We start from the raw sequence: 12,216 nt of genomic DNA on the forward strand, positions 1-12,216 counted from the left end.
GGGGCGCGGAGGCGCCTCCTGGAGCTGGAATGTTCCACAGCTCGCTCTCGGGGCGCTGAAAGGGCGCGGCACATGCGTAAAACCGGGTCGACCCTTGCGCGCCTGAGGCCAGCGGCCGCAACAGTTTGCACCTCGGCGCCAGAGTTTGAAAAGGGCCGCCGTGAGGGTTCGCAGGTTGTCCCGGGTCAGGGCCCCGGCCGGCCCAAGTTAAAGTTGGCGGGCAGGGGGGGCGGGGCGGGGCGGGGCGCGCGGGGGCGGGCGGCGTAGACCCGCGCCGGCTCCAGCTCCCGCTCCTCTCCAGCGAGCTCGCGTCCTCGGAGCGTGTGTGCGCGGCTTCTCTCCCGCCGCCGCCGCGACCCCGCGAGCTCCGCCGGCCCCGGGATGTTGCTCCGGCCGCGGCGGCCGCCCCCGCCTGCGCCCCCCGCGCCGGCATCGCCAGCCAGCCCGGACCCCGAGCCGCGGCCGGCCGGGGGCGCGCCGGGAACCCCGCCGGGGCGGCCCGCCTCACCCGGCGCGCTGGCGGCGTCCGCGTCCCCCGGGTCCCCCGGCCTCCCCGGGTCGCCCGTGTCCCCGGGCTCGGCGCAGCGCACGCCCTGGAGCGCCCGCGAGACGGAGCTGCTGCTGGGCACGCTGCTGCAGCCGGCCGTGTGGCGCGCGCTGCTGCTGGACCGCCGCCAGGCGCTGCCCACCTACCGCCGCGTGTCGGCCGCGCTGGCCCGCCAGCAGGTGCGCCGCACGCCCGCGCAGTGCCGCCGCCGCTACAAGTTCCTCAAGGACAAGCTCCGCGACGCGCAGGGCCAGCCGCCCGGGCCCTTCGACGCGCAGATCCGCGAGCTCATGGGGCTGCTGGGCGACAACGGACACCGACGCGGCGGCCGCCGCCGCTCCCCAGGGCCCGGGCGCCCCCCGCGCGGACGCCGCCCGGCCCCCGCCGTGCCCCTCTCGCCCGCCGAGCCAGGTAAGCGGGGCGGGGCCCCGGGAGCGGAGAGGGCCGGGGGGTGAGGTGCCTGGCGCGCCGGCCGGGGAGGGGAGGCGGAAGGGAGGGAAGGGAGGGAAGGGGGTCGGCGGCCCCGGGGCGTGAGGGCGGCGGCGGGCGCGCCTCCAGACCCCGGCCCGACGGTCCCGCCGCGTTCCAGACGTCCCGCCGCCGCCGGCCACGCGCGGCCCCGACGCGGATCGGGCCTGGACGCTCAGGTTCAGCCCGACCCCGCCCAAGTCTGCGGACACCCCTCGAGCTCCCGGCTCCCCGACGGCGCTCTCCACGGTAGGCCCCGCGCCGGGCCGGCCCGAGGACCGCGCGCCTTTCCGCGTTCCGGGATCCCCGCCGCCGCCGGTCCTGGACCCCGCCCGGGAGGACCCAGACTCGCCGCCCAGCCGCCCCGAGGACCACGCGCCCCCGCAGTCCGCGCCCCCGTCGCTGAACGCAGCCCTTCTGCAGACCCTGGGGCACCTGGGCGACATCGTGGCCGTCCTGGGCCCCTTGCGTGACCAGCTGCTGACCCTGAACCAGCACGTGGAGCAGCTGCGCGGCTCCTTCGACCAGACCGTGTCCCTGGCCGTGGGCTTCATCTTAGGCAGCGCCGCGGCCGAGCGAGGGGTCCTAAGGGACCCCCGAGAGTGAGGCCTGGCCTGCACCCGTCCCTTCTGTAGCACCGTGTCCCCTGTGCCCTGACCCCACTCTGTGACCCCACCCTACTCCAAATCTAGGTATGTTCAATAAAAACATTGTTAATTTCTAATTTAATTCTGCGACATGTGCAGGTCTTGTGCTGGGTCGGACTGGGCCCTGCTCTTAGGGCCTGGGCGGCCAGGGCTGCCTCGGTGCTGGGGTGTGCTGGGATGCTGGCTAGGATCTCCCCTAGGAGGCTAGTTTACAAGGGTCACTAGAACCCAGAGTTGGGGTCCTTGTAACACACTGGCTTTCTCAGTCTCCCAGGACTGTGTAGAACCCCTCTGGGAGGGTGAGTGTTCTCTGCCTCCCCTGGGAGTCCTGAGCAGGAGGTGGGGGAGGTGGGGTGCGTGGGGGCGGGGTGGTGGTCAGGGTCTGCCACTGTGCTGCCCCAGCCCTGTCTGAACTGGGCTGCATTTGGGGTGTACCCAGAGTCCCACCTCTGCCCTCGGCAGGCCTGAGCCTCACTGCTGAGCTCGGTCTGGGAAACAACTTAGTGACGAACAGGAGAGCTAATGAAGCACACCATGGAAGACACCTTTTGTCCCCAGGGCGGTGATTGCTGTGGGTGGGCCGGGGACAGCCCGATGGGGGCTCTGCGACTTTCGACTTTGGTCAAGGACCAGGTCCCAGGGCGTCTGAGAGGACGTGACCCAAACCACCCCCGGGAGCATTTTCCAAATAGTAATTGTGGCCCCACCCTCCACCAGTCGGAAAGGACAACTGGGCGGGCCAGGAGGTGCTCCCATCCCCAGGGAGATAAGGAAGTAGCCCGGGGCACCTGGCATCACAATAGAGTGTGGGCGCATTCAGAGACTCCGGCCACAAAGCTGAATGAGGTCTGGGTGTTCTTGCTGGCCTCTGGGGTGGGTGGTGGGACATCTCCCCCAAGGCCTTTTCTGGAGATGGAGGGGGACAGACCCAGTTCGACCCTTGGCCAACGGGGATCCAAAAATGGGAGCAGGAGTGGTCTGCCCAACCCCAGAAGCTGTGCGCTGATGTCAGGTCCTGGGGGGCTCTGATACCAAAACCACAGAAGTGACTCGATGTCACTGCACTTGAGACACTTACCTCTGCTTCATGATGAAGTCCACACTGTGGTCCCTGAGTCTCCAAGCTCCTGTGGTGTGATTCCCACTTGCAGACCTACGCCCCCCCACACAGCCCCCACTCCTAAAAGGTCAGAGCCACGGGCTGGAGCAAATATGCCCCCCACCCCCGGGGCTAGGCACAATGCCAGGAAGTGTTGGCCTCACTCCAGTCGCCAGGGACCCTCTGCCTTGGAGAAGGGTTGTTTCATAACTGTAGGAAATCTATGGAAGCCACTCAGTTTGAGATGCTTGGGGTCACCAAGGAAAACCCGTCTGCTTCACTGTGCGCTGCAGGTGGGGTGCAACCCCGTGCCCTGATTCCCCCCTGCCCAGCTCGCGTGGACCTCCCCCTCAGGCACGCTGTGTTCACTGCTGCCCTGAGGGCCAGGAAGTGTCCGTGTCACCTGCGTCCCTCACCAGCTCGGCCTTGGGAAGCTCTTTGGCCGGGGTCCTCTCCTCTCCCCCTCCCCGCGGGGCCTGGCCGCCCAGCCCCGCACCTTTCCCCTCAGGAGTGAGGTGTGCGTGTTTTCACATCGTGCGGCTCGATCAGGGACCAGGCCTGTCCAGGCCCTTGTGGGGCGACCTTCTTCTGGTGATCAGTGCGGTGATATGAGAAGACCTCAGTGTTAAATATTCTCCAAATAGGCAAAGAACCCTATCGGTGTGGGTGCCGCTGTTTCACGCCCGCCTGTGCCGCACCCGCTGTCTGGCGTGAGCTCTGGCCCCTGTGCTCTCTCCAGTGCCCCGCTGAGTCTAAAACCCTAACAAAAGTAAACTTCCTTTGTGATTTCGTGTCTGAAATTGCTGTCTTCTCAGTGGTCGCCGTTTATCTGTCCAGATTACCGCCTCTTCCATGTTTCTTCTTCTGATTACATCATCTGCGTGCTGCTCTACGGATAAACATTTCGGTGTTTGCAACACTCAAACCACGGCTGCTTTCCGACTCCGCTCTGAGGCAGGGCAGGCTCTGAAATCTGCATTTCAAGCGAAAGCCAACTAGCCTTGTGTTTTTCAACTCAAAGCCAACTTCGTGTTCCTTTTTTTGTTTTTTAAGATTTTATTTACTTATTTGACAGAGATCATTATTTATTTGATGGGGGGGGGAGGAAAGCAGGCTCCCCGCTGAGCAGAGACCCCCCCACCATGCGGTAATCCATCCCAGGACCCCTAGATCATGACCTGAGCCGAAGGCAGCGGCTTAAGCCACCGAGTCACCCAGGCGCCCCTCTTGTTCTTGACCTATCGTTTTTGCAAAGAACACATCCCTAAAATTCTGGTAAATTTATCTTTCATATGATTTATAAGGAGGTAGGACAGCCTCCTCCATATTCCTTCAGTTTTGCCGGAGGCCGGTGGTCGGCCTGATTACCCCCTTTTCCAATGTCAAGGTATCCGTGGTTTCTCCCTCCTGTGACGTCTCCTGGAGGCCAGCCCCTCTGACTGCATGATTGGTTCCTGCTTGACCTCCCACACCAGTTCTGCTAAGAAACCATATTGCTCTCTATTACGGACTGGATGTTTGTGTCCCCCAAATTCCCATGCTGGACTCCTAACCCCCCTTTCGATGGTGTTAGGAGCTGCAGCCTTTAGGATGGCCCAAGCCGTGAGGGTGGAGCCTCCCCGCTGGGATTAGCGCTTTCTGAAGAGGGACAGGACAGCAGAGAAGCGACCAGCTGCTGGCTGGGAGGTGGCCCCCACTGGAACCCTGGTCTCGGACCTCCAGCCTCCCGACTTGGGAGAAAGAAGTGTCTGTTTAATTCTCCAGCCTCTGGTGCTCTGTTAGAGCCAAGCCCGCGGGCACTTGTCAAATCAACCACGCCGGCGGGTTTGGGATTCAGGGCCGAGTCCACTCTAACCTTCCAGAGGTCTTCCCAGCCACCCCTCACTTTGTTTCCGTGGTGCCCACCAGGGCTCATTCACAGCCGCTCTCTCCCAGAACAGTCACTTGGGATAATTCTAGAGAAATCCCAACGTTTTTTGTTCTTCCGATTTTACAGGCAACGGCTCTGTCCCTGGCCTGGTGCAGACGCCAGCCCCACAGAGTGCCTGGATCTGTCCCGGTGGGCTTGCCGGGCCTCGTTCGTGGAGGCAGCCCTCCTCTCCGTCACCAGGAGCTGGGGACTCTGTTGGGGTCTAGCTGTTGGCCGGCGGCACGCGGTTCTGCCCAGACAGCGGGTGTGACTCTCACCTCCGCGACGGCCAGCGGGCCCCGCCTTCCTTCCCTTCCTTCCCAAGCCCTTGGTTCTGAGCGGTTCTTTCACGGGCCCTTCTGGCCTCCCCCGAACTGTCAGGTCGCAGAAGGATGAGCGGCACGTCGCACTCCCTGCGGTTCGGAGGAGAGCTGATTCGCCCCGCCTGCTTTTGGTTCTCTCCCCCAGGCCTGCCTCAGTACACAGAGCCGGAGGGTCCTGTGTCCCTGCCGCTGTGGCGCGAGGGAGGGGTTGGGGGTGCTTCTGCCTCATCACACCGGCAGCCCGGAAATCTGACCCCCCACCCAGCTAGGTGGGGTCCTGTCCACCCCGTTCCAAACCCGCACCAGGAGCACAAACAGGGCGTCGGGGGGCTCCAGCGGAGGCGGGGTGGGGGGAGCCCAGGGAGGGGCGTGGGAGGGCCGAGGGGGACTCTGCGGGGCAAAGAGCGGGGGAGGGGTGGAGAAGGAAGGGGAGGGGCCGCCGGCGGGCGATCGGAGGTCGCCGTGCGGCGGGCGGTGGGGGCGGGGCGGGCCGCGGGGCTGCGGCTTCCATTTCTCCCGGAGCTTGGGGCGGCCGCGCGGGGCCGGAAGGGCAGCGGCGGGGCGGCCGAGGACCCGCCTGCCCCTCCTAACGGGGTGGGCGTGGAGAAGGGGTCCTGGGCGGGGCGGGCCGCCCTCGGCCGAGCGTCCGGGTTGGCCTTGGAGGCGCGCGGGGCGGGGCGGGACGGAGGCGTCTGGGCAGCCGGACTCCGGTCCTGGAGCGCGGGCGGACGGCTTGGGTCCGCGAAGGTCCCGTCGCGGAAACGGGGGCTTAGGCGTGAGTCGGGGGCGGGGCTGCCAGGGCCCGGGAGGGCCTCCGCCGGGGGCGTCCCCGTCCGCGGCGAGCACGTGCGGGCTTCGGGGGGAGGTCAGCGGCCAGAGCCGAGGCCACCCCGCGGGACATCCCGACCCCGCGGAAGGCGACGGGCGCGGGGCTGGGCGGGAGCGACCCAGACGGCGGCAAGGAGGGGAGACCCCGGCGGACACGAGTCCCACCCACCTGGGCGGGGGGGTGCCCTGAGCCCAGGGCGGTGCTGGCGGCCGCGGTGGGGGTCAGCTGGGGGTGTGGGCGGGAGCGCGCCCCGACGGAGGACCCCGCGGCAGGCTGCGGGACGGGAAGGGAGGAAACCGCACACGCCAGGGCGCCGCCGGGCCTCGGCGGCTGCGCTGACCCCCGGCGTCGCCCCCGCGAGTGTGAGCGCGCGACGCACTCGTGCCCGCGGAGGTTCTCAGGCGGCCCGAGCGGTCCGGGAGGGTGACTGACCGTCGTCCGGCTGGCGCGGCCCCCACCTGCGTGGGTCACACCGGCACACGCTGCGGGCACCCGCGGGGTCCGGTGGACCAACTGGCTGGCGCAGACGCATCGCGGTCCCTCCTCTGACCTTTCACGGGCCGGGGTCAGAGCCTGCTCCATCCCGCCGCGCCCGCCGGACTCCGACTTCACCCCCTGCCCGGCCTGAGAGGCTCGGAAGGCGGGGTTGGGGGTGTTAATCCCGGCCAGGCCCGAGGGGCCTTTGATCCCGCAGGGCAGGGCGGGCGCAGAAGCCGGCGGTCCCGCCCAGGCTGGCGCCGGAGCCCCCAGGAGTCGTGGGTGGGCTGGGGCCACCACACCCGCTGGGGTGGGGGTGGGGGGGTGGCACTCGCCCCGGAGGCCGCTCTTGCTGGTCCTTGGGGTCGCGTCCTGAAGAAAGAGGTGGTGGCCCCCTGAGGACGTGGGAGGGGTGCATGACCCCGAAGGGACTCTTCCCTGGAGCCCCACGCAGCCCATTCATGAATGAGGACGCTGTACCGTTTGGGCTCGGGGCTCCAGCGTCCCCTGGCGGCTCTGGGCCTGTGCTGACCACAGTGGGGGCAGCCTTTGGGAGGGGGGAAGACAGTTCTTCAGTCCTTTCTGCTGGAGTCCTTCTGGAGCAGCACAGAGGAGTCCATACTCCCAGTGGGCAGACACCCCCCTTCTGTCCCTGGAATCCAGCTCTATGGCACCAGAGTGAAGTCGAGGGCAGGGAATAGAGTTGTGGGGGGCCACTAGGTATAATCTGAGAGGGAGTGGCCAGTTGGAGCCAGCAGGGGACTCCCTGTCTGGTTGAAGTCCTCATCCAGGAATATCTGCCCTCCAACCCTGCCGGACATCTGCTCCGGGACCCCCGCCCCCGCCCCTGCCCTCCGGATCCTGGGAACACTAATGTGGACTCCCCCGACTTGAAGCAGGTGTGCACACCTGTCATCTTTGGCCCTGCAGACGCAGGGTGGGAGACGAGGGGTCTCCAGCTAGGGTGCTCAGCTGGGAGGGGCCAGCCCAGGTGGGGGTTGGGGGAGTTGGAAGGATGTGACCAGTTCTCAACCTCCACAGGTCGCCTAACTGGTGGCCACAGCCCCGCCCCTCTCCAGACATCTTGGAGCCGGGGGAGGTGTGAATGGCCTCCTTTGTGCCTCTGAATTGAAGGCAATTAGGTGCTACTTATCTGGGGGTGGGGGGAGGACTTAAGCCATCTACGCCTACCAGCCTCAAGAGCTCACTCCTCCTGAGCTTATAAACGCCGCCCAGCTCTGCTGAACCTGCTGGGGACCGTGTGTCTAACCCCCGTCATCTCTCCTGGGAACGTTGCGGCCGGCCCCACAGCCATGTCGCCCTCCGCTGCCCTACCCAGGGGCCCCAAGCCATCCAGGTTTGGCTCCGTGGACTGGCTTTCCCAGAGCAGCCGTGTGGGGCTGTCACACACCTGCAGGCCTGCTGAAGTCTCTTGGAGAAGCGCCTCTGCTCCAGCGAGGGTATCCAGCAGCAGGGAGTTCCCTCAGACTGGGGGCATGGAGGAGAAGCCCTCAGAAGTGTCTTCACGGGGGACGCCCACGGCTGGTAGGTGTGGGGCTGAGTGGGGAGGTTGCTGCCTTCCCGGACTGGGACGGGAGCCAGGGAGGCTTCCGGGGAAGGCCTTTGCAGGTGGGGACATTCTTAACAAGGGCTGGGGTTGGAGGTTCCCCCAGGCTGGCATCCTGACCCCTCTGGCGGGCAGATAACTTGCTCTGGGAAGCAGAAGCCACAGTGGAGTCTTTCCCTCCTCAAGTCCCTCGGGGGCTCCTCTTCCCTGCCCACCTCTTCTGGCTCTGGTGGGGGGCCCACCGCATCCTTGCTGCAGCTCCCCACTGGGAGCTGGGACTCCCGACATTCGCCCTTGCGGCTGGATCCAGTTCTGCAGTATGTCTTTGGGCCCATTTCTGCAGGAGTCCCAGGGCTCTGGACACGCGTGTCTTAACACTTGTGAAAGCTGTCCTGTTCAGAGGGGTCGTTGTGGATCTTCCCTCAAAGCTGGGCGCCTTGGCGTGGCATCCACATTGCTGCCTATTCACAGTGGACCTGGAACCTTAAGGGTCTGGGACCGCCCTGCTTGCCTGTGTTTGGGAATTCCCAGTACCTTCTGTGTCTTGGCTCTGAGGTCCTTCCTGGTGACTTCCTTTTTTTTTTTTTTTTTTTTTTTTTAAAGATTTTATTTATTTATTTGACGGAGATCACAAGTAGGCAGGGAGGCAGTCAGAAGAGGAAGCGGGCTCTCCGTGGAGCAGAGAGCCCGATGCGGGGCCTCGATCCAAGGACCCTGAGATCATGACCTGAGCGTAAGGCAGAGGCTTTAACCCACTGAGCCACCCAGGGGCCCCTCCCCCTTTTTTTAAAAAAAGATTTTATTTATGTATTTGACAGAGATAACAAGTAGGCAGAGAGGCAGGCAGAGAGAGAGAAGAGGAAGCGGGTTCCCTCCTGAGCAGAGAGCCTGATGCGGGGCTCAATGCGGGGCTCAATTCCAGGACCCTGGAATCATGACCTGAGCCAAAGGCAGAGGCTTAACCTACTGAACCACCCAGGCGCCCCTCCTGATAGCTTCCTAAAGACTGTCTTAGCCTTGTACTTTGCTGATGAGGGTTTCTCAGTCTGTTTGTCTTTGTGGTGTAATCATTGGTTTTAGCTTTAAAGTCCTATGTAGTCAAAGTGGGGTTGATACTATCTTTTTTTTTTAAGATTATTTATTCATTTATTTGAGAGAGACACATAACAAAAGAGGGAACACAAGCAAGGGGAGTGGGAGAGGGAAAAGCAGGCTCCCCGCTGAGCAGGGAGCCTGATGGGGGCTCGGGCCCAGGAGCCTGGAATCCGGACCTGAGCCGGAGGCAGACACTTAACGACTGAGCCACTCAGGCGCCTCTAAAGTTTTCATTTTTGAAGAAGTTTAATCTTATGGAAGGATTTTATACGTTCATGAAGTAAAATTTTAAACTTACCCTTTGCAACCAGTATGCCCCCCTCTCAAAAAAAGCCAGTCATCCTGCATCCAAATCCTCCATGCTGACGAGTCACCCCGGCCCCGTCCCCCAGGCAAAGCCCCACGTGTCCTCCTGCACACTCCAGCCAAGTGCTGGGATTAGTTTTGTAAGATCTGCTTCCCCCGCAAAAAGCCTGTTGGCATCTTGGTCAGTCGGGCCTTGAAGAAAGGGGTTGCGCACCTCCCCGCACGGTGCCCTCCACCACCTCCTGATTAAGAACTCGGACAGGCGCTGTGTGAAGTGTCTGACTCGGGTCCTGACCTCAGGCCGCACGAGGAGTCGGCGTGAGATTCTGCCTCTGCCCCCGCCCCTCAAATAAATTAATGTAAAATTAGAAAGAAATTAGTCACAGATTCAGCTGGTGGCAGGGGAGCCTGGGGGCATCGGGATGAAGGCTCTGTGCCCTCAGGGCCGCCCCTGCAACCTGGGTTCCTTGTGTGCAGGCCAAAGAAACTGCTCCCTGTAAGGATGGGGTCCACGTGCACAGGCCGAGGCCGAGGCTGACGGGCTGCACCAGAGCTGTGCTGTTGGGAGGCTGCGTTCAATGTTGGTGTCCCCAGACTGCACCCATGCTCAAGCTGGCAGGGGAGGGCAGAGCTGCCGCCTCCGTCTGCAGCTGTGCACAGTCCCGGTGGGACGGCAGAGCAGAGAAAGCCACCTGAGCCGGGAGGCCTTGCTCCTGCGGGGACTCAGGGCCCTTCCGTTCCTCCCCAGGCTGGAGCCGGGAGGCAGACGCCCTGCGGGCTCCCCGCGTGCGCACGGCCTTCTCCGCCGAGCAGGTCAGCACCCTGGAGAGCGCCTTCCAGCGCCGCCGCTACCTGGGCCCCGCGGAGCGCCGGAGGCTGGCCCGGGACATGCGGCTCTCGGAGGTCCAGGTGAGGGGCCGGGCGGGCCGGGCGGGCTGGGCGGGTGTCCGGGTGTCCGGGAGCTGCGGCGGCGGCCGCCCGTGCTCTAATCGCGTCTTTCCCACAGATAAAAACCTGGTTTCAGAATCGCCGCATGAAACACAAGCGCCAGCTGCAGGACTCCCGGCTGAGCGGCCCCTTCCCGGGAGCGCTCTGCCCGCCGGTGCCGCTCTGCGCAGCCCCCTCTGCACTCGGCAGTGGCTTGCAGCTTCTGTGCCCTTGGGCATCCCCACTGGGGCCTCCCGCTCTGACACGGTTCCCTGCCTCCATGTGGGACCCCCGCCAAGCGGATCAAGCCTCCCTGGCCTTGGCGTGGGCCCCGGGTCGCAGGCTGCCTCCAGCGTTCTGCCTCCCGGACCCTGGGGGCCAGGCGCACACACTGGGTCCAGCCCTGTCCAGGGGACCCTGGGACCTGTGTGCCCTGCCCCAGACCAGGGATGCCTTTTGAGGAAGTGTGATAAGCCAGAGGCCTGGGCTGGAGCAGGAGCTGTCCCACCCAGAGCTGGTGCCTGCAGAGCGGCGCCCGGCAGCTCACTGGAGAGCCATTTGCAGTCTGTTCCGTCACAGTGACGGCGGGTGTGAGCTGGGTGCCCATCCACGGGCTGCACCTGGAACCCTGACCCACCGTAAGGTTCCGGAGGGCTACAGTTGAAGACATTCACTGAATACTGCTCCAGGCTTAGTTTAAGAATGAAATGATGGTCCGTGAACAAAATCAAAAGCCAGAAGTGGACTTGATGAGTGTCGGGCTTCTAGTGCATGATCAAAGGGTAATTTATTCATTATAAAGTGTTGGAAAAAGTAAAGATTCAGGGGTCCCTGGCTGGGTGGAGCATGCAACTCTTGATCTCGGGGCTGTGAGTTCAAGCCCTGTGTTGGGCATAGAGCTTAAAAATAAAATTAAATTAAAAAAATTAAGAGGGAGACTTTTTTGTGTTGTGTGCTTACAAGCTTTGAGTGGAAACCATGAGGGATCAGAGGAAGTGAAGTGTTTGTTTTTATCACTTTGGGGTTTGAGTTCCATGTTAACAGTGACCCCAAAGCTGGAACCAGGGAAGAATGCAGAATGCCTGTCTGCCCACTGCCCCAGCGGAAGTCAGTGGGGTTGAAAACCTCTGCTGTGTCTTCAGAGCCCGTGCAAGCTGGCCACAACGCTGGGTGCCTCTCGTGGCCCTTCTGCTTTTTCTTTTGGCCAGAAAAACGTGGGGAGCTGGCATCCAAACCAGTGTATGACCTGGCTCGAGGGCTCGGCCTCTCACCAGGCCCTCTGGCTGGGCTGGCCTGGGCTCCTGGGTGCCTGCCAGGAAGAAGGCTGCCACGGGACACAGAGCTGCTCTGCCCAGCTCCAGCAGCAGGAGTGTGGGCCTCCGAACAGACCTGTCCAGGGGCAGCAAATCCACAGGCCCGTTAGAGGCCACAGCCTCAGCCCGCTTGTGGGGACGGCTGCTACACCATCACTTGGGGTCTCTGGCCGTCCCGTCAGGCCCTTTCCTGAGGGTTTCTTGGGGAATCAGGGTTTTCTTAAACATACACTGTTGAGCTTTTTTTTTTTTTTTTTAAAGATTATTTATTTATTTATTTGACAGACAGATCACAAGCAGGCAGAGAGGCAGGCAGAGAGGGTGGGGAAGCAGACACCCCGCCAAGCAGAGAGCCTGATGCGGGACTCGATCCCAGGAGCCTGAGATCATGACCTGAGCCGAAGGCAGCGGCTCAACCCACTGAGCCACCCAGGCGCCCCCACACTTGAGCTTTGTGTGTTTTCATCTTTGGTTCAAAAACCCCTAACTGGATTCTTCCTTTCAACGCAAGCATCTGGTTACCTTCTACTTCCAAGTTGCCCAGTGTTTCCCAGGGAAGCTGAGAGTCACAGTGTCTTGGGTTTCCTGTGTCCTCTGTCCGGTGTGACGGGGGCATCTGTGCTGTCTCCTCTGCTCCAGGACCCACTCACCCTGCATTGGGGCATCACGTGTCTGGAATACCAGCTCGCTTCTGGGCAGTGGACGTCCC

General features: G+C 63.2%; 2 protein-coding genes across 2 annotated transcripts; both read left to right on the forward strand.

Annotated features, from left to right (window-relative positions):
* The first annotated feature begins 381 nt into the window (after nt 1-381).
* Nucleotides 382-1,744, forward strand: UTF1 (undifferentiated embryonic cell transcription factor 1). The gene is made up of 2 exons (XM_044236725.1): nt 382-958; nt 1,137-1,744. Exons 1-2 carry the CDS (start codon nt 382-384, stop codon nt 1,619-1,621), a joined length of 1,062 nt encoding a protein of 353 aa, XP_044092660.1. The 3' UTR covers nt 1,622-1,744.
* A 4,881-nt stretch (nt 1,745-6,625) lies between these two features.
* Nucleotides 6,626-11,813, forward strand: VENTX (VENT homeobox). Its single transcript, XM_044240771.1, has 3 exons — nt 6,626-7,844; nt 10,016-10,176; nt 10,274-11,813. Exons 1-3 carry the CDS (start codon nt 7,613-7,615, stop codon nt 10,652-10,654), a joined length of 774 nt encoding a protein of 257 aa, XP_044096706.1. The 5' UTR covers nt 6,626-7,612; the 3' UTR covers nt 10,655-11,813.
* The last annotated feature ends 403 nt before the right edge of the window (nt 11,814-12,216 follow it).

The sequence above is a fragment of the Neovison vison genome, chromosome 2, assembly GCF_020171115.1.
Source record: "Neovison vison isolate M4711 chromosome 2, ASM_NN_V1, whole genome shotgun sequence".
NCBI classification, from domain to species: Eukaryota; Metazoa; Chordata; class Mammalia; order Carnivora; family Mustelidae; genus Neogale; species Neogale vison.

Bases quoted from the DNA above. Each gene is read 5' to 3' on its own strand.
- UTF1 (XM_044236725.1), top strand. From the start codon at position 382: ATGTTGCTCCGGCCGCGGCGGCCGCCCCCGCCTGCGCCCCCCGCGCCG. The intron at 959-1,136 runs GTAAGCGGGGCG...GCCGCGTTCCAG, and splicing joins CCTCTCGCCCGCCGAGCCAG to ACGTCCCGCCGCCGCCGGCC.
- VENTX (XM_044240771.1), top strand. From the start codon at position 7,613: ATGTCGCCCTCCGCTGCCCTACCCAGGGGCCCCAAGCCATCCAGGTTT. The intron at 7,845-10,015 runs GTAGGTGTGGGG...GTTCCTCCCCAG, and splicing joins ACGGGGGACGCCCACGGCTG to GCTGGAGCCGGGAGGCAGAC. The intron at 10,177-10,273 runs GTGAGGGGCCGG...TCTTTCCCACAG, and splicing joins TGCGGCTCTCGGAGGTCCAG to ATAAAAACCTGGTTTCAGAA.